The sequence below is a fragment of the Acanthochromis polyacanthus genome, chromosome 8 (assembly GCF_021347895.1).
Source record: "Acanthochromis polyacanthus isolate Apoly-LR-REF ecotype Palm Island chromosome 8, KAUST_Apoly_ChrSc, whole genome shotgun sequence".
Classification (NCBI taxonomy): domain Eukaryota; kingdom Metazoa; phylum Chordata; class Actinopteri; family Pomacentridae; genus Acanthochromis; species Acanthochromis polyacanthus.
Window position 1 is genome coordinate 37,782,966 of NC_067120.1, and position 19,014 is coordinate 37,801,979.

At 41.6% G+C, this 19,014-nt stretch overlaps 1 protein-coding gene across 2 annotated transcripts in view; it reads right to left on the minus strand.

Moving 5' to 3' along the window:
* Window positions 1-5,142: 5,142 nt before the first annotated feature.
* Window positions 5,143-19,014, minus strand: part of vps9d1 (VPS9 domain containing 1) — a 41,437-nt gene continuing 27,565 nt past the window's right edge. For both annotated transcript variants that reach the window (XM_051952322.1, XM_051952323.1), the window contains exons 15-17: window positions 14,428-14,532; window positions 12,094-12,210; window positions 5,143-9,035 (exon numbers count right to left, since the gene is read on the minus strand). In XM_051952322.1, coding sequence (XP_051808282.1) covers window positions 12,099-12,210; window positions 14,428-14,532 — 217 coding nt within the window. In that variant the 3' untranslated portion in view covers window positions 5,143-9,035; window positions 12,094-12,098. The remainder of the gene's footprint in view (window positions 9,036-12,093; window positions 12,211-14,427; window positions 14,533-19,014) is intronic.

The window sequence follows — 19,014 nt, forward strand, 5'->3', positions numbered from 1 at the left end:
GTGTCAAGAAGAAAACACAAACTATCACCTGCTGCTGAGAGACCATTGGTCAGGATGGTGAAGAGTCAACCAAGAATCATCAGAAAGCAGGTCTGGAATTAGGGATGGGAATTTCGACTATTTCGAAAACTTGCAATTTAACCCTTTAAGCGCCAAAGTCGCAATATTGCGACAAGCAACATTGCTGAACATAACAAGCCATAGCTTCAAATATACTGCCTCGTGTGCCTCATGTACTGTACACCAGGAGATGTCGGACATCTGGAACTTCAATCTGAGCATCAGTTGTGGGCGTGTTTTCAGTCAAAGTTTTGGAGTTTACAGAGTTTGAAAACCGAGGGGGGGGGGTGGGGACAGGCGGTGTAGGTTTGGAGAAATGAACGTGTCATCCGGAGGTCGACCGCCCCCTGCTACGTGTGCGTGTGAGGTTAGGGAAGGAGGAGCAACTCTCTCCCTGGCTGCTCAGACTGTTAACACAGAAGCCGATGCAGAGGCACAAAGAACAAGGTGCCTGATGCTTAATGCAGCACTTAACCGACTAGTAAAATACTAAACGTTTAATAAATGAGTAGGCGGTTAAACGATTAAACGACTAGTCACGCACATCCCTAGTCTGAATGAATGAGAAGCTGCTGGAACACAGCTGTCAGTGTCCACAGGGTTTTACATCAACATAAGCTGAGAGGATCCACGAAGAAGGAAGTTCTTCCTCTAGAAGCAGAACCTTAAAGCTCCACTCAAGTCTGCTGCTGATCACATGGACTAAGAAAAGACCTTCTGGATGAAAGTTCTGTGGTCAGATGGAAGAAAAACTGAAGGTGAGGCCTTTAGGCCCAAGAACACCAAACCTACCATCAAGCATGGAGGTGGCAGCATCATGCTCTGGGGCTTTCTAGAAGAGCTTCTGGACTGGTTTCAGACTGTGTTGGGTGGGTCTTTTTTTTAACCATAAGCCTACCATCAAGCATGGAGGTGGCAGTATCATGCACTGTGGCTTTCTAGAAGTGTTTCTGGACTGGTTTCAGACTGGATGTTGGACTGGTTCTGGACTTTCTTGGGACTGGTTTATGTTTGGTTTCAGTCTTGGTTCTCCTGGTTTTGGATGTGATTTAAAGCTGGTTTAGGATTTATTTCACTCTGGATCTGGTCCTGGATGAGGACTGGTTTCAGACTGTGTTGGATAGGTCTTTTTTTTTTTAATCATAAGCCTACCATCAAGCATGGAGGTGGCAGTATCATGCTCTGTGGAACTGGAGCTTTCCACAAAGTAAATGGAATAATGAAGAAGGAGGATTACCTCCACATTATTCAGGAAAATCTAAAACCATTAGCAGAAGGTTGATCTTGGACACAGTTGAATGTTTCAACAAGACAATGAGTCCAAACACACATCAGACGTGGTAAAGAAATGGTTCCATCAGGCTGGAATGAAGGTTTTAGTCCTGACTTCAACCCATCAAGAACCTGTGGACAGACAATTAATTTTGTTGAACTGAACCAATTCTGTTCAAAGGAGTCAAAGATAAACCAGAAATTTGTGGACAGAAACCAGAAGAACCGAACTGAGGTGGAAATGAACAAATTTAACCTAATATTAGCATTAGCATTTAAACTTTCCCATTTTCATATCTGTGGGACGAAACGTAAAAAAAAAAAAAAGATTTACGCTTTGTTAGGAGATGATATTGTTCAACTAAAATTCAATACTTGACATTGGTTTGGGACATCCATCCTTTGCTGTTACTTACAAAGTCGACACCATGGTAATTGTTTAATTTTAAAAGACATGAATGAAAGTCTAATAATGGGTCAACATTAGATAAATTGTTTAAAAATGTGATGTATCAAAAAAATGTGATGTAAAAATGTCATAATTTACACAAGATAGCTAAAGTCAATCCATAATCCAAACTAAATTATCACTGTAAGATGACAAGACAACAGCCACCTTAATGAAAAGGGTTGCAGCAACCAGTTTGAAATCACTACAACAGCATTCGTTAAAACCTTAAAGAGAAAACACAGTATACCACTACCAAGAACCTCTAAGTAAGAGCAAACGCAGTGGTCTAAAACTCATTTCTAAAGCTGCATAATAAGTGAAACTAAAACGCTGCTCTGTCTGCTGTTTAAACCCAAAGACGACCTCATTGACCGGCTGCAGGAGGGCGGGGGGGTCGAGTCTATGAACGAACTGGAAAAGGGACAGAAACACCGAGTGAGACAGAAGAAGATTCACGGTGAGGAAGAGCGAGAGGAGGCCGGGTGCTGCTGAGGCTTCTGGATGCTGATTGGAGGTGGCATGTTGTTTTTTCTTCGAGTTCACAGGCTTCTGCTGCTATTCAGCCATGTGCCCATCACAGCCTCCTGCATCATCCAGGCATCACCCAAGCCAACGACTGACAGCCCAGAAAAAAATAAGAAAAACATGTCACATCAGCTCCCGTTAGCGCCAGCTCACCGTTTTTTTCCTCCTCTCCTAGTGAAGATCACACATCCTGGACGGTTTACTACCGTGAAAATGGTCATTTATTGTCATCGTTCCCAATTAAAAATGATCAACCCTCATTTTTTCCTCACTGGGGACATTTTAGCTTGTCAGAACAGGAAAAACGCAACAGTATTTACAGCAATCAGCCTTTTTTAGCTAATGTAGTAATCCATATTATGACAAAAAATGCTCAGCTTAGTTAGAAAAAAAAGACTAAGGTCTAGAACAGGGGTGTCAAACTTGCCCCGGTGCCAATTTGATCATAAAGTAAAATACTATATTGTTCAATTCCAGATACCCGTGACTAAAATGTAAGTATTTTTGTAGACAAACTGATCTTTAAGTTGTAATGTGTAAGTGATAAACTGAGGCAAAAATATTGTTGAAATCTCCCTTGTTTTTCTTAAGAAATTACAGGTTGTTCATAATGTTTGGCAAAAAAGACAGTTCATTAAATGTGAACAGCCCTGTGACAGACTGGCGACCTGTCCAGGGTGTCCCCTGCCTTCACCCGAGTCAGCTGGGATAGACTCCAGCCCCCCCCCCCCCGCGACCCTAGTGAGGATAAAGCGGTGTATAGAGAATGGATGGATTAAATGTAAACATTTTCAAAATTGTACTTTTTTGCACAAAAAAAAGGGGGAAAATGTGGAATTATCGTTATTTGTAGGTTATTATACTCTGATTTTACTGGTCCGGCCCACTTGGGATCAAATTGGGCTGAATGTGGCCCCTGAACTAAAATGAGTTTTACACCCCTGGTCTAGAAGACTTAAAGAAAGATTTATCTAAAACTATAACGTGCAACCTTGTAACCACAGACTGCATCTAAAGGATAAATATCACCTGTAGATGTGACAAAACGTTAAACCTGCATTCTTTCTATCAGCCAGCAGGGGGCAACTCCTCTGGTTACAAAAAGAAATTGATTGTATGGACGCGATCATAATTCTCACTTGATTCCTTACCTCAGTAAACATTTTCCTCATGGTTTCATGGTATCAATCACTAGTTTTAGGCCTTCTTCAACACAGTGTGATGTCGATTTAGTAAATTATGGTCCCATTTAGATGGAAAATATACGATAAAGCAGAGTCTGTCCAATTGCAGGGCTACTTTGTTTTTCAACTATTTTCCACTGCAGGATCTTGTGGGCTCTTTTTGTGCAGTCTGAAGCTTTGTACTGGTTGGTACTGTAGGAACTTCCACTGTAGAACCTGTTTCAGGGCTGTTTTAACCAACCTCAAGGTAGGTCCTTATGAAAAATGGATGAAGGGTATCATCTTTCAGCTCTCTTTACGTTCTCATTTAGCAGCAGTCTCTTAAATATCACCACTAACAAAAGACGTCTTTCCAATGCAGGAACTTAGGCAAGACTTAAGGAGGCATCAGTGTTTATGGTCTTTCTGTTTACATTGCGCTGCACGACCCTACTGCAACATTTACTCAAAGTGCATTAAAACAACAGCAAATACAAGTTACTTGGCGTAACTCCAGGTCTATGAGCACATAGGAAATACAACAATGGAGGTTTGTTGTGTGGTGTGTTTTAAATTCTAATTAGTGACGTTAGAAGACTGCTTATGGACGAGTCAGTACTTTTTTTGGCCCCTGGAAACAAGGGGTGGTTCCTGGATCCGGGTCACTACATGGACAAAGGTTCCTAAAATGGTGTAGTTTCAAATGAAACTGTGAACTTATAGCTCAAAAGGTGTGATCTTGCTATAAAAGTTCATTTTGGGCCAATGTTGAGATCTAAGATGAGCTATCTAGTGTGATCAGATTGAACCAGAACTACCTTCTACCTACCCTGGACTAGGTAGTTGTCTCTCTTAAGACCAGTCCTTGCTGTTGAATCATGCACAAGGGTTTGGGATGCCCTCAAATCGTCCTACTGCTACTAGACGAGGACATGAAAAGGAGAAAAAAAAAAAGCATGGCACCTGTCTTCTCAGAGTTTAACCACGTAGCATTGAGATCTGTACAGCAGTTAATCAAAATTGGATGGATGTACCCTGAAGTCAATATTGTAAAATACCTTTAAAAGATGTCTTACAAGGACAATGGTTGGCAGGAGTAGAGTTACTTTTTGCCTAGGTTGAAGTAGGTACTTTTTACCCCAAAACGATGCCGAAGGAGGTTCGACAGGATCAGTTCTTGTGGTTGGACCATACACAAAAGTTTGGGCCACCTAAAAGGCCACAAAAATTCCTGCAGTTGGAAACAGCCTAATTTTAAAGTTGGTGAACATATGAAACATTTCTTCTTCCAATTCCTCCATGTTGATAGAAAGTGGTTCAGTAACTGAGGTTGATTGTTGTTTTGGTGAACTTGAAGTTGACATTGAAATAGAAAAGCCGAAAGGGTTGATTAGAGGGTTGTTCCTGTAAACTTCCACACCATCTCGAGTTCCAGCAGAAGAAAACCCATCTACTGACAACTTGCTACTGCCAAATGTCGTCGAGTTTTCAGTCAGATCCACACCTCACTCATCACATCCAGTGTTAAAAAGAGCAACATGACATTGGTTAGATTCCAAACCTCAAACCAGCAGTCCCACAACCAGTGGGTTACATCACAGCGGCTACGTCCATCTTTTATATGCAGTCGATGGTAAAACTAGTTAACCAGACCACAGCACACATCTTAAATGATTTCAACATCTCTCCGATCTCTTTATTGACTCGTCTCTCAAACTCACATTCATTAGTTTCAAGCACTCACAGTACAGTTTAATGACACGTTCAATTCCCAAAGCAAAATGTACAATAAATCCTTTACATGAGCGTAGTGGCTTCATCCACTCTGCAAAATATCACAGCATTTTTATTGTTACTAATTACATCAACATACACCATATAGACATAGATCTGTTTTTGGTGTTGCAGGGAGTTGTAACAAACCCCCCAAAAAGCTTCTAAGATATTTTTTCACATCTTTTGGACTCATACAAAATTAGAAAACATATTTTAAATAGTAAATCCGAGAAAGCAAGCGATCCAAATAAAAAGAATTCATAAGTTTCATTATATGTGGAGGCTTCTATCAAAGTTTGCTTGATTTGTCTTGAAAACACAAACCGATCAGCCTGTTAGCTCGTGTTATTTAACTCACTGCAGAGGCATTCTGTGGTTAAAGACATCTGAATCCAGGAGCTACTGGTTCCCATTAATCTCAGCACTTAAAAAAATACACTGAAAGCCTTGAAACCTGCTTGACATTAAGATCCCTTTATCGCCACCTTTACGCAAGTCTTGCAAGAATGCATGAGTTTGAGGTTCTGTGACCAACTTTGGACACAAACAGGGACTAAAAGCAAAGCATGTGTGGAGCCGACTGCGGTGGAATCAGTGGAAACCAACGGCAACCAAATGAGAATGACAAAATGGTGTGAAGAAGTAAACATGGTGTGCAGGTAACGGGCTAAAAAAATGCACCCATTTAGATAGGTGTGGGCAAGTGGACAATCATAACTTGCAGATGATCTTATTCTGGTGTAGGATTTGCTTTTTAAGAATGCAACATTAAGCTTGCTATGGCTAAGTTCAGTCACTGCAAACCACCTCGCTATTCTGTCTTGAGTTTCCCCTTTCTGTTGTGGTGGTCACTCTGGATCATTTAGCTTCGTGTGCAAAAAATTATCCTCCTGATCGAGTCCAACATCTTGGGCTGCATCTGGTAACAACAGTCCACATTCTGTTCTCCCAATTGGTCCATGTGCCGCCATACCGAGCTTACAAAAGCAGTACAGAAAAACAAGAATGCTCTTCAGTCCACCTATGATCAGATATCACAGGTGCAGGTGCCATCTGCAGTCCAGGAAAGTAAAGCTGAAGTTCAAGATGAGAAATTTACCGGAAAGGCAGCTTAATGACACCAAAAACAGGCGCTTTTTTACAGCAGGAACTCAGCTTAGACGGCACCCACATTTACAGCTTTTGGTTCTATTGCAGTCATCACTGGAACTACTTTCTATCTACATGGGAGGAGGTTCTTCCCTGAAAACGATCTTGAAGAAAGTTCTACAAGGTTGGTTCTTGAAGTTGGAACATGTCAGCTAACATAGAAAATCTCTATTGTTCCATTTCCTAAGTGGTGCTAGAACTGGTCCAGAAACTGCTGCTTGTTGTTTTGATGAAGTCGAAGTTGCAGTTGAAGCTGAAACAAAAAGGGTTGATTAGAGGGCTCTTCCTGTAAATCTTTACACCACTTTGAGTTCCTACAGTGAAAAGTCAACTACTGACAAGTCATAACCACCTAGTGACCTTGAGGCCTCAGTCAGATCCATGAACACTTGTCCAGTCTGGCGTAGAGGCAGCTGAATGACATCGAGGATTACAACAACAGAGACCTGGAAGCTTCTTTTTTTCCGCAACAGAAGACAGCAAAGATTTGCAGCGACTGTATCAGCATCTTGAATCAATCGTCAAAGCATTGGAGCTTCAAATCCTTTCTTCTGGTCAGAACTTTCCGGAGAGATTTGTCCCTCCAGAATGGTGGAGTTGTGAATCCGACACGAGCACTTTCTGGAATTGCAGCTGAATGACATTGAGGATCGCCACAACAGCAGCAGCCTGGAAGCGTCTTAGAAGATACTACGACGGACGAAGAACTGCGCAGACATCCTGAAGGAAGCGCTGGAGCTACGAATCACTTCTAGCTTTGAGTTTTAGTGTCAGACTTTGTAATTAAGCAACTGATTTGATCATCTGGTGCCATCGCCCACCCCATCTTCACTCAAACATCTGCATATTTAAAACTAAAAATCTTCAACAGAAAAGCATAAAAATATACCAAACATCTAGTGTTTTCCTAACACATAGGTCTTATACAACTATCAAAGGGAAGGCATGAAAAAAGTTGGCATTAAAAAAAAAAATCAACTCAAGCTAAAAACTGCAGATAAGAGAGCAAAAATTAGCAACTGAAAATCAACAGATAACGGTCACGTGTCTGCAGTCCCCACGGCAATGCACCAAAAAAAGTGGAGCAAACTAATAAAGTACACCAGCTTCCTGATGTACAGTAAATACGAGCTACAGATAGTCTGTAACCCTCAGCAGTCATTCCTGTGGCATCTAGTCGCTCAGCAAGTCTGTCTGAACTCAACACCATCATCATCATCATCATCATCCTCCAGTGTAACGTCCCTGAACGCCTCCACATCCAAAGTGCATCAGTTTTAATCCATAGTTTGTGGTTTCCATCGCTCTTTAAAACACGTGCCTTTCTTTAAAAAAAAAAAATTCAACTTGCAGTCCCTCAACAATTAAATGGATTTCCCACATTTTAACGGAGAAAAATATCTAAACACAACATCAGTAGTGCTGCTTTATCACAGACTCTGCATATTTCCTGAATAAAGACAGTAAAAACTGCAATACTGTTCAAAAGATCCATTCCCTCATTGGCAAACAATCACATATTGCAGCTTTTTTTCCTCTGTAAAGCCCCTTTCAGACAGGATTTTAATATAACCTACTCTGGTTAGTAATCTTAATCCAGGTGTATTGTATGTGACCAGTAAGATCTTTCCTTCTCCTGTATTTTATCAGCCAATAGCCGATCTGATGGAAACGCCAACATATGCTCATTTTTAGGAACCAATACAACAATAGAAGTTTACTAACTGCTCTCTTTGAGTCCAGTTTTCACCCTGGTTTTGGCCAAAAAAATAATAAATGTGGCAGCATTGTGGTCAAAGTGGTGGCTCCTCTTTGTGATGTACCCATAAATGTACAGTTTAATAACACTGGATTAGTGCGATACTGGAGAAACCTAAATTGTGAAGATTCTCAGACAACCTCTGCAGAGTTTTTTCTTCACTTCCTCAGCAGATTTATGGATCTTTATTTGTGTCCTGCTTTGTCCAGGATGATTATCTTTGCAGTTTAAAATGCCGTCCAGAACAACAAATAGCCAGAAACCACAAGGAATATTCCATCCATAACCACTAGAATTCTGTCTGAATGGGGCTTCAGCATTCATGCAATCAATGGCATCACTTCTAAAAGTTCCCTCAGGACCCATTTATGGTCTTTCTCAACTAGTCGGTTAGACTTTTGCTGTAGTTGTCACGGAAAGGCGAAAACTGGGAAAATGGAGAACATTTTCAGACACTCTCTCAATTGTTGACATGAAAAGTGTCACAAAGAGTTGTGTAACGAAACAAAAATGAGAGCAAGCTTTTCCACAGCAGGACATGGGTTACTGAAATGTTTGGACCTGCCATATCCGACGTAGGAAAGGTGGCTGGAGCAGTTTTGATGGAGTTTAAAGCCCGTTTAGGACAACTCCAGTCTCAACTACAGTCCAGCGCTACGTAACAGAGCGATACGTCTCAGCAAAGGAAAGCTTGGTCCCATGCAGGCTCTGATTTGGTTAGAAATGTCTCATAGGCACTAGTTCAGTCCCTCTGTTAGAAACGGAGCAAAAGGAAGTCCTTCAGTTAAATAGAAAGTACATCCGAGTACAAGATAACATGCAGAAGATGCAGGTATAGCTGTGGTTTCTCAGTTATGCAGCTGGAACGACGTGCAGCAGCCTAAAATAGAAAACAGAAAAATGCCAGGTTAGTTGTAGCCAATTTCCGTCACGGATATTCAGAGAGGCTATCTATCCTCCAACCCAGTCTATTATCCATCGATCTGTCCGTCCATCCATCCCACCCTATCTATCTAACTACCCATACCCACCCACCTCCATTTTTTTTAAAACTATGGACATTTATTGTTTGTATAAAAATCAGCTCAGTTACATTACCACATTTACTGTTTGTATAAAAATCAGCTCAGTTACATTACCAATCAAAGTACACAACAAAAAATACTGACTTCCTTTACAGCTGCTGCTCAATGATTGGTCTACATGAAGTTCCCTGTAGTTAATTCAGCTGCTGGAAACAGCTGCTCAGATGGAACTGATGTGCACAAATTGTGTTGCATCAACTTTATCAGTCCATAAAAAAATGTTGCATTCAGTGCCACCTTTGAAACGCGTTAATACTCAGAACAGAGCGTTGCAGACAAACTTCATCACTTAAATGTTGTTGGAAGCTGGTAATCAAGAGTTTCTGCTGACAGACACTCAGCTATCGGCCTGTTAGCATCTGAAAAACCTAGCTTAGCATTAGCCACATATAGCTTGCTAATCCAAATAACTTTGTACATTGTGATTCTACAGAGTTCATCAACACGACTGCCACAGTTAGCAGACAGACAGCAGGGAGGGGTGCTTGTTTTATAGACCCTTACAGACAGTCAGCAAACACACCTGTAACTCCATCTCATTAAACAGTCGATTGAAAGTTTAATTGATAAATTAAAAGAAATTAATCAATAACAACTCTACGCAACACATTAAATCCAAATATCAGTTAGGTTGAGGTGCATTCAGTAATATTCTAGATTTTCCACCATCATTAAACATAAATGGGGAAAAAAAAAAATCTGTGTGTAAATGGAAGTTTTTATGACGGCATAAGTTTCTTTTTTCATATTTCAACTGACAGAAGTAATTTGACCAACTTTTCCAATATTGCTGATGCTAAATCAATGACATGATGAAAAATAATAGTGAAAATTTCAGGTTTTTATCTTTAAAAGTTCCTGATAAATTGTCGTTCAAACAGCCTCAAACTTCAAAATGTGAAAAAACCTGTGAAAAATGGGTTGACAGGCAATTATTAAATAAAATCATCTCAAAAAGGGTTACCATTTTTAATATCCTTAGTTCATTAGAAGAAAGTTTCAGGCAAATCAGAGACAGTTGAGCGGAAGGCTGATGATTTGAGACGGAGAAACTCTTATCCATCATGTAACACAAAGAGGAAAGTATGTGATCCACTGTCTATCTCCAGTTCTTCAGTCTGGGTTTTTATTTCTTCTTTTTCACCCTTGTATCAATCCGTTTAATCAACTAGTCTAAATTAAGGCTTGATTTTTGACACTAGATGCCCTAAAGCTCTGACTAGAGGTCAGCTCCATCTATGTTAGGTAAAACTGTTGTCATAATCATAAGAAAGAAGCTGTGCAAAGTCACACATGTAACACCTGTCCACATATTGCATAAACCACACATGTAAAAGTGAATCTGCTTCCTCCAGGATGAAATGCTCCCACTCCTCAGCTCAGTGACCCGACAGATAAGCGACAGCTCAGTGTAGCGCAGAGGTCTGCAAAGTTAAATATTTGGCTGTAGTGGAATCATTGTGTCACTGGGAGTTTCAGGCAGCGCCAGTTGAGGATGTCACATCTCATAACCTCCAGTGTCATCGCGGCCCGTCCCGCCGAGGAGCAGTGTGGAAACATCACCTTGGGCTCCAGACAGGCCACTCAGCGACACACTCATCCCTCGGTGTAATGCATCAGTCTCAGTCTACTTCACTCCGTCCATCCCTCCATCCATCCTCATCACTGCCGGCAAAACTATCAGACGAGTGACTCCACAGCTCAGCTTCGAGATCACTTCCACCGAGCAGCGCAGGGACTGAGGCGCAGGTCATCAGGTCAAATCATTTTAGAAAGATCAGCCAAAAGCAAAAACGTTTCGGTCGCTCATGTCTGTGTCACAGTTTTTATCCGAGACTTCATCTCAGGCTTTGATCATTTTATTTACAATCAACTTTCTGAGAAGCACCAGAGTCTTCATAACTGCCATCTGTAATTATAAGGTGGAGCTGCATGAGCATTCATGTTGTTTACCAAAGAAAATCTTGGTGGATTAAAATTATATCGACTCTTTCTCCAATTGACTGATGACAGTGGAAAACATTCTGTATGTTTTCTGTACATGTTGCACTCTACCTGGAGCGTAATCAGCCTAAACAAATGTTACATCACAAAAAGCTACTATCTGCAGTACATGAAATCATTTAAACCTGGATAAATTATAATGAAGCAGATCTCCTGCTATACCTAGACCATGAAGACATAAAAACCTTCCTTTCACTCTGTAAAAAGGTTAGTGAAAAGCACGAGGCAGGCATGGAGAAGGAGAGGGAAATATACAGGTAAATCTATCATTAAGAAATGGAAGGATTATGAATAGAGAAGAACGTCCTCAAAAACGGAGTGACCGAGCAAGAAAGAGACTAATGAGGTAGGCCACCAAGACACCGATGACTCCTCTGAAGGAATTACTACAAAGAGAGTAACCGCCAAAAATAATGGATTAATCCTGGAAGGCTGTAGCGATTGAGGAGTGCATATCATCCAACCGATCGACTGGTTAACCTGGACACTGCAGCTCTAGCAAGATACCTTAAACTTGTCCATCTACCTGTTTTACTAGTTTTTTGAGTAGTAATGCCAGAAATCCTGGCTGTAACATTGCAGAAACATTTTAATATTTAGCTGCGGTGGTGTAAAGTTAGTATATGGATAAAGTCTTCTCTAACTAAAGGCCTCGTCTTGAAGTATGGAAAGTTACAACATGAACCGATCAATCCAAAGACATATTTTGCCGATAAATCGTAAAGAAAACAACGTTCATACCAAACTGTGAATGTTTAGTATCCAAGCTTTCACCACGGATATCTTCGCATTATATTTTCATAACATACTTTTAGCATCATTCGATAAATAAGTTTGACATGCCTTTACCTTTTTCATACGAGTTTGTGTGCAGGAAGGTGAGTTGTTGCCGTTTGCAGTGATTCGACGAAGGCCAAGGCGCTCTGCATGGAGGTCAGACAGTAACCTTCTTCTCCTATCAAGTAGCTGAAACAGAGAAGATGGGTGTTAGTTGATAAAAAAACATGATGATGATAGGATCCTCCACTTATCTGAAAACTATAACAAGTCAAACTCAGTCTGAATACAACTGACCACAAACATCCCAAACACAGAATAAGGATCCAATTTATTCATTTTAATTTAATCACTAAATCTGCGTTTTCCCATCATGAGTAAAGAACCAAACATCTCTGCTCAGCCATGACCCCATTAAACTTTTTTAGAGCGAAGGAGTGAGGCATCCAGATCTCTTTCTTCAAGTATTTCAGTAATGTTACGCCTCTGCCAGGGTTTTCAGCTTTCAAGGACAATAAAAAACCAGCAGATTTATGGACAAAATCCACCAGTCATCCCACTAAAAATTCAACAAAACTAAGGCTCTACATCTTTGCATTGTGGGGTGTTACCTAAAATAAAATTTAAAAAATGAATGCAGTCATTAGCTTCAGTTTTAGCATTGGAGCTATGAGGCGGTATTGCAGTAAACAAGAGCAAGTGGACGCATTTTGTTTGGCTTCACTTCATAAAATCAGCTTCAAAAAGCTCCTAAGTGGTTCAGTAGAACACAAATGGACTTCTTTTTGGCTCATATTAGAATTTATTGACTGTTGAGGAGTCTCACGTATATATATTTTGGTTCATCAGAAAACAGAGTTGCTGGCATTTCTAGTACTTTCAATTTCATAAGAATAAAAATGGTGTAAAGTAAAATGCAACGTTACAGCCTGATGGAGCCGAGCAGGATTAGTTTCTTTTTGGATCTGGTCTTCCTGTTCTATATATATATAATATGAAATCCCACATGCGCTAACAGCCTTGTGGCCTTCGCTGCTTCCACCTCTCCTCTTGAACACTTCCAACCCACTGAACTGCATAAACATAAAGTGGGACTTTATTTGCATTTTTATAGAGAGGAAAAACCAAATATCCTGACATTCCTTGGCCTCGGCTGATCTAACCAGCTGGCTTTTACAACCCACTGTTTTTATGGCCACGAGTAGACCTCTTGGGTGTGGTCTGGGCTCACACGCTACGATAAGTATGATGTACGGCAGCTCGAGACCACCAGCCCTCCCTGACTGTCCTGCTTCACTGCTTATCTCACTTCTTGCCAAAGATGTGTTCAGGCTAAGTGTTGTGAACCCATCAACATCGGAAAAGACTAAAAAGGTCATTAAGTACATGAATATTGGAGTCTGACTGATGGAAAGTGGAGTTTTCAGGCTGACAGAGTTATCTTGTAAAGGTGTAAAACGTAGACACCAGGGACAAACACTTTTCTTAATCGATAGTGTGGAGCCTTATCAGTCACTAATATGAATGAAGTCAGCTGATGTTATGCACTTACAAATGTTATTGTAACAGCAGACCCAAGAATTTTGCAGCAATAATGGTGTGGTTACATCAACTAGTCAAGAATATCAACGCTGTCCTACTAGACAGAGTCCTGAGTCTTGTCTTAAGGACATGAACTTTGTTTAGAGGTCATTAAGTGTCACAGAAGTCTTAATCATGGTGACCAATTTCTAGCTAAACTCTCACAATGCTCTCTGCTTGCCAACCTGAACAGTCTGTGGTCTGACTGACCACCTCCTTCAGTTGCTAAAGTTTAAATAGTAATAGGCTGTCCCGGGCAGTCGAGCGGCGGCAGGTGTTAGCCGACCAGCTAGCGGGGGAGACCGGGGGAGAGCAGCCGGCGGACCCGCAGAGCTAAAAATGACAGCTCCGGTGGCTTGGTGCTTTCCGTTTTTTTGGGGGGTTTTTTTGGGCGCGGACCAGTGAGGCGGCAATTTCGGCAAAATTGTAGCGAGGCGGTGGCCTATACCAGCGAGGCGGCCCGCCTCGTCGGTCATCTAGGAGGGGAAACACTGTACATAATCACACTTTAACAACGCTGGATCCACCTGTCTTTCTTCATCATCATTATAGAAAACAGAGAAACAGTGGTATCCTCAAACAGGAGACTTTCATGACAGTGGAGGATGTTCAAGTTATTGTTGTGTTGTTTTGTTGTGTTGTGTGTGTGAGCTGAACTACAACATGTGGTCAAATTGCTGGACGGGAAAACATTGAGCTTGAAATCAACTTCAGCACATGCAGGAATTGTATTTATTCGATCCCAAAATTCTGGGCACCAATACCGCTACAACCCTTGTGAATTTGCCTGCAAACGAAAGGTGACCGTTGTTTTCCGTGACTCACCCCTCATGAATGAACTCCTCCAGAGCAGCACATTCAGACACCAGCTGAGGACACTGACACCGGAGAGCCACGAAGGAGAGGATGGGCAGCAGGTCGTCTGCACCGCTGTCAGACCAAACAGGGAAGAAGAGGGAGGCGGTGAGATCAAGTGAAGAAGGAAAACAGAAGTAAATAAATAGAGCTGGGGAGAAAACAACACACAGAGTGACATTTACAGAGTGGGATGCTCTCTGGGGGACTGAATGGAAACTAAATCAAACGTAGCTCTTAATGGGATGTCGGCTCAGGGATGGAAATGATAAAGCTTTTTTTTCCCCCTCTCTCTGTGCCTAAGATCTGTTGGGAGGACAAATTGCAGCCTGGGAGATGATGACAGCTTGATAGCATTTTCCCTGTGTGCAGACAGTGACCATTTGTTTATCAGCGCTCACACGCAGGGCCAACCGCCGGCCTGCTAGCTTGCGTGAGAAGGTAGGTTTGTTGGCCCTCCACTGACCCGGCTGCATGCAACTGGATACTCCCCTCCTGCAGGTTCTGGAAGGTGTGGACAAGCTCATGTAACCACGCAGAGCAGGACCTCACATGCTCGCACAAACCCTGAACTATAATCTCCACTACTGTAAACACACACATCGATGTCTCACACGAAAAACCGGTGTCTCTGCATTCCAAGGATACAATGCTCTCCGGCTACAAGCGTAAATACTGATTTCACCGAGGAGCTCAAGGCGCCGTTGGAGGGCTTTGCATTGCATTGCGGTCTAGTGGAAGTCAAAAAACAGCAGAAACGGGCAGGAAATTTCTTAATTAATAAGATGCAGAGGAAGATTGGCGACCAATTGAGCAGCACAATAGGGGAGAGAACAGAAAGGGGGAAGTAGACAAAAGCTCATGGGGGGACAAATGAGCTCCCAGCTGCTTGAGGACAAAGAGATGATGTAAATGATTTTCAAAGAATTAAAAAAAAAAAAAAAAAAAAAAAAAGAGGGCAACAAGTACAATAAAGTGTGTTTGGGCATGTGAAACTGCACGGAAAGGGAGAAAGCGCAGCCAGAAGAAACAGAGACGAGACGTAAATATGTAAGATCGATACAGACGGCTCTTGGCTTGTCAAAAATATCGATACTTTGGTACTTACTCGATCCTAAACATTGTAAACGGATACGATACTAGCTTGTCGTAGTATCGATACTATCAATACTCTGCTCCTATGGTCTGCTGCTCGCTCCCGCTACAGTCCACGCGCCCCCCCTCCCCCATCCGAACTCACCGCATGTCCAGGCTTGTTAATGTCTCGCTACTACCGGCAAAACACGATGGAATGAAGAAATATAACCATGGCAAGTGTCGCAGCAGAGCCTCCGCGGCCAGTCCTGGTCGACAGGGAAAAGAGTAGAAGTGCTGTTTGGCGACATCCCAGTCTATTTAAGGAATTTCGTGAGGTAAGCTCCCGTTTGATTATGATTGAACTGAGTTGTATTATTCTAAACGGTAATGTAACGTTGCCACGGCATTAGCTGACTAAGCTAGCTAGCTGGCGCTAGTCCAAAACATAACGTTACATGGGGCTTTTTGCCAACGTTAGCAGGCATGCCCGCAGCCCGAGTAATCCTAATTGACTGCTTTAATTTAATGAGATACAAACGTATTTGCGTCTGCTAAGTGTGATGTTTCTCTTATAGCTCCAGAGTGACGCTGAGAGTGGAGAGAGTTGACCGGCTGCAGTGACACCAAAACACCAACAGCCTTCGCTAACAGCAGTGTTTGACCAGCAAAGACATTATGATCCAAAGTCATGAGAAGCAAAGAAAATAAACAGGGCTGTGACAGAGTATTTGTGCATGGATATGGTCCCCATTTACACAGTAGAGAAATCTGGGTTCAAACATAAAGAGGGTTGTCAATGTCATTGAGGTTAAATACTGACGTACTATTTTGTTTTCCACTACCTCATACATCTTTAAAAAATATTGTATTAATGATACAGAAGCTTTTCCCAATAAAAAAAATGGTTTTACAGCAAAGTACAAAAGCCTGCGCTTTAATTTGTTCCGTGTGGTATCGAAATGGTATCGAGTATCGATACTGAACTGGGTATCGGTATCGAAGTTGAAATTCTAGTACTGTGACAAGCCTAGACGGCTCCTCTGTCAGCGTCGCCATGAGTTACGATTCCACGTCCAAATTCAACGAGAGTTGGGCCTTGATCAAAAACACTTTTCTATGAGTCACAGTGACACAACTGCATTTAGATGGACTAAGAAAAGCAGCCGCATATGGGCCTTAACTGAGCCGCAATCAGGACAGAAAACCTTGCATGCTCTGGCAGGCTGGAGGCAGGAAAGCACACGGGCCAAAGTTAAGCTTGTCTACAAGCTTGGAATCAAATTTAAAAGGGCTAAATTTTCACATTTGATCTCTGAGGACATGAAGGTTGCGCTGAATTACAGCTGCTAGCGGTCACTGGCTATATTTCGACATTGCAAAAATAAAATGCATCTGGGATGAGCTAGAAGTGCCAATTTTGTCTGTCAGAAACGGCTCAAAGGCTGGTTTGGTGCGCAGATTTTTTCATATTTATACCAAGCTGCACTGATGTTAATCAAGAGATGACTACAGAGAAGATCACAGACATGTTTAGCTTCTAATAGCTGCACAATACCAGAAAAAACTGACACTGTGACAGTTTTTCTGCTGTTTGTAGAAGTACAGAAATTTATGCCAGATGACTTCAATAACTGGATTTGGAAAGACTTTATTATTCTATAATGATTGGGGGTAAATCTACGTAGAAAACAAAAATTATTTTAGGAAAAAGATGCAAAATTAGTTTAATTTTGAAGATTAAGTACCGTTTTACACATTTTGACTGCTGTGCAAATATGAAGTCTGCATGTACAGACTTCTCTAGCAGATTAGTCATGAAAAATGAGAACTGTGAGAGTTAGAGTTAGATAATGTGTTTTTCTGGATGTTTTTGTTGATGTTTCGTCTCTTACAGTTAAAATAAACCTGCTCGTTTTTGTACGTGGCCAAAATCATGAAACATGCAGGGGATCATTGCATTAAGCAACTAAATTACGAGTTAATTTGCCGTTCTTCAGATTGTTCCACCTGGAGCGTGACTACTGCAGACATTACAGTGTTGAGGTTGAAACGACATTCTGTGCAGCTCTGGTTTGGATCCAGATTTTTTTTTTATTCCTGCTCAGCTTCACAGACGTTCACCAAAAGCTTGCTACAGAAGAGATGCCAGACATGTTTGGTCTCCAAGATGTAAAACAACCACTGATTCAGATCCCTTCTGTGGGTTTGACTCGTGTCTCCAGGTAACAAAACAAAATCCCACGCAGTGTGATTCAGTTTTCACTTCTTGGAACGACATTGTGCATTTTAGCGTACTGGGATAGTGCGCATAAACCCCCCCCCAAAAAAACACACAAAAAATCCCTCAACGTCCCAAGTTTTCTGGATTAAAAAGCTTTGAGAAGTGCTGCGCCCGGTCAACTCTTCTACTCCGCCGTCTCTGATCACTTCACACAGAGTCCGACACAAGAAGACAGATATGGAGCAGGAGACACAGCCTCAGACATTCTAAAAAAACACCAGTAAGTCCAACAGAACAGGGAAAAGGATGAGAATAAGAGTGCATCCAAACAGAGAATATATCAGGTTTTACATGTTTTTTTCCCCCACCGATAGTGAGTGTTTAAAAGCTGGTGTCATGCTTCACTAAAAAGCCGTGTTAAAGATTCAATGTCTCCAAAATAACTCCTACAGCCATGAAATCTGGTGAGAACACAGAGTAGTATCTAGTAGTTCCAAATTTTTCATTTTGTTTGATGTTGTGCCTCGAGAAAGTTCCTGTAAGTGTATATCTATGGATGTATCCATATTTCTACTAAAATGCAGTCTTTGGTCGACATTTCTCCAACTTTTGAGGCTCTAACATCAGTAGAATCTGATGTGTGAAAGTTTGACCAGACAAGGTTCCAGTTCTTTGATATTTTGACTTACAATCTGTCAGAATGATTTACGATTTTATCTAAAACAACCCAAAACTACAAAATTACAAAATATTTGTCCAAAATTAGGTAACGACTGGTCAAAGTGATTTGAAATCTGCCCAGAATGAGTAATTATGGACAAAAGCTGCAAAAGTGTCATACACGGTTGGTACTGTGTCCCCATAAAATTCCTTTAAGTGTATATATATATATTGGATGCAGGGTTCTCACCAGGATTTTTTTCAGCGTAACGGCAGGTCCTCCTGCACGCACGCGCAATAAACGGGAACGCGCATGTGCGCATGCGCAATAGACGGGAACAGGTCAATCGACAGGAAAGTACGGCTGAGGTAGGGAGACATAAATTAACCTAGGTAGGCACCCAGTCAATTTAAAACAAACGCACATGCCGTTATCTGTCAAAATAACAGCGCAGCGGCCCTAATCACAGTGTTAACCCTTCCTGTTCAGCTCGTGGTCAGGAAGCCCGGGGTTAACCCCCTTCACTTCCTCAGCAGCCGTAGAGGCAAAGACACAGGAGCCCAGCCGTATCGAAGAACACTGCAGCCTTTATTGTCTA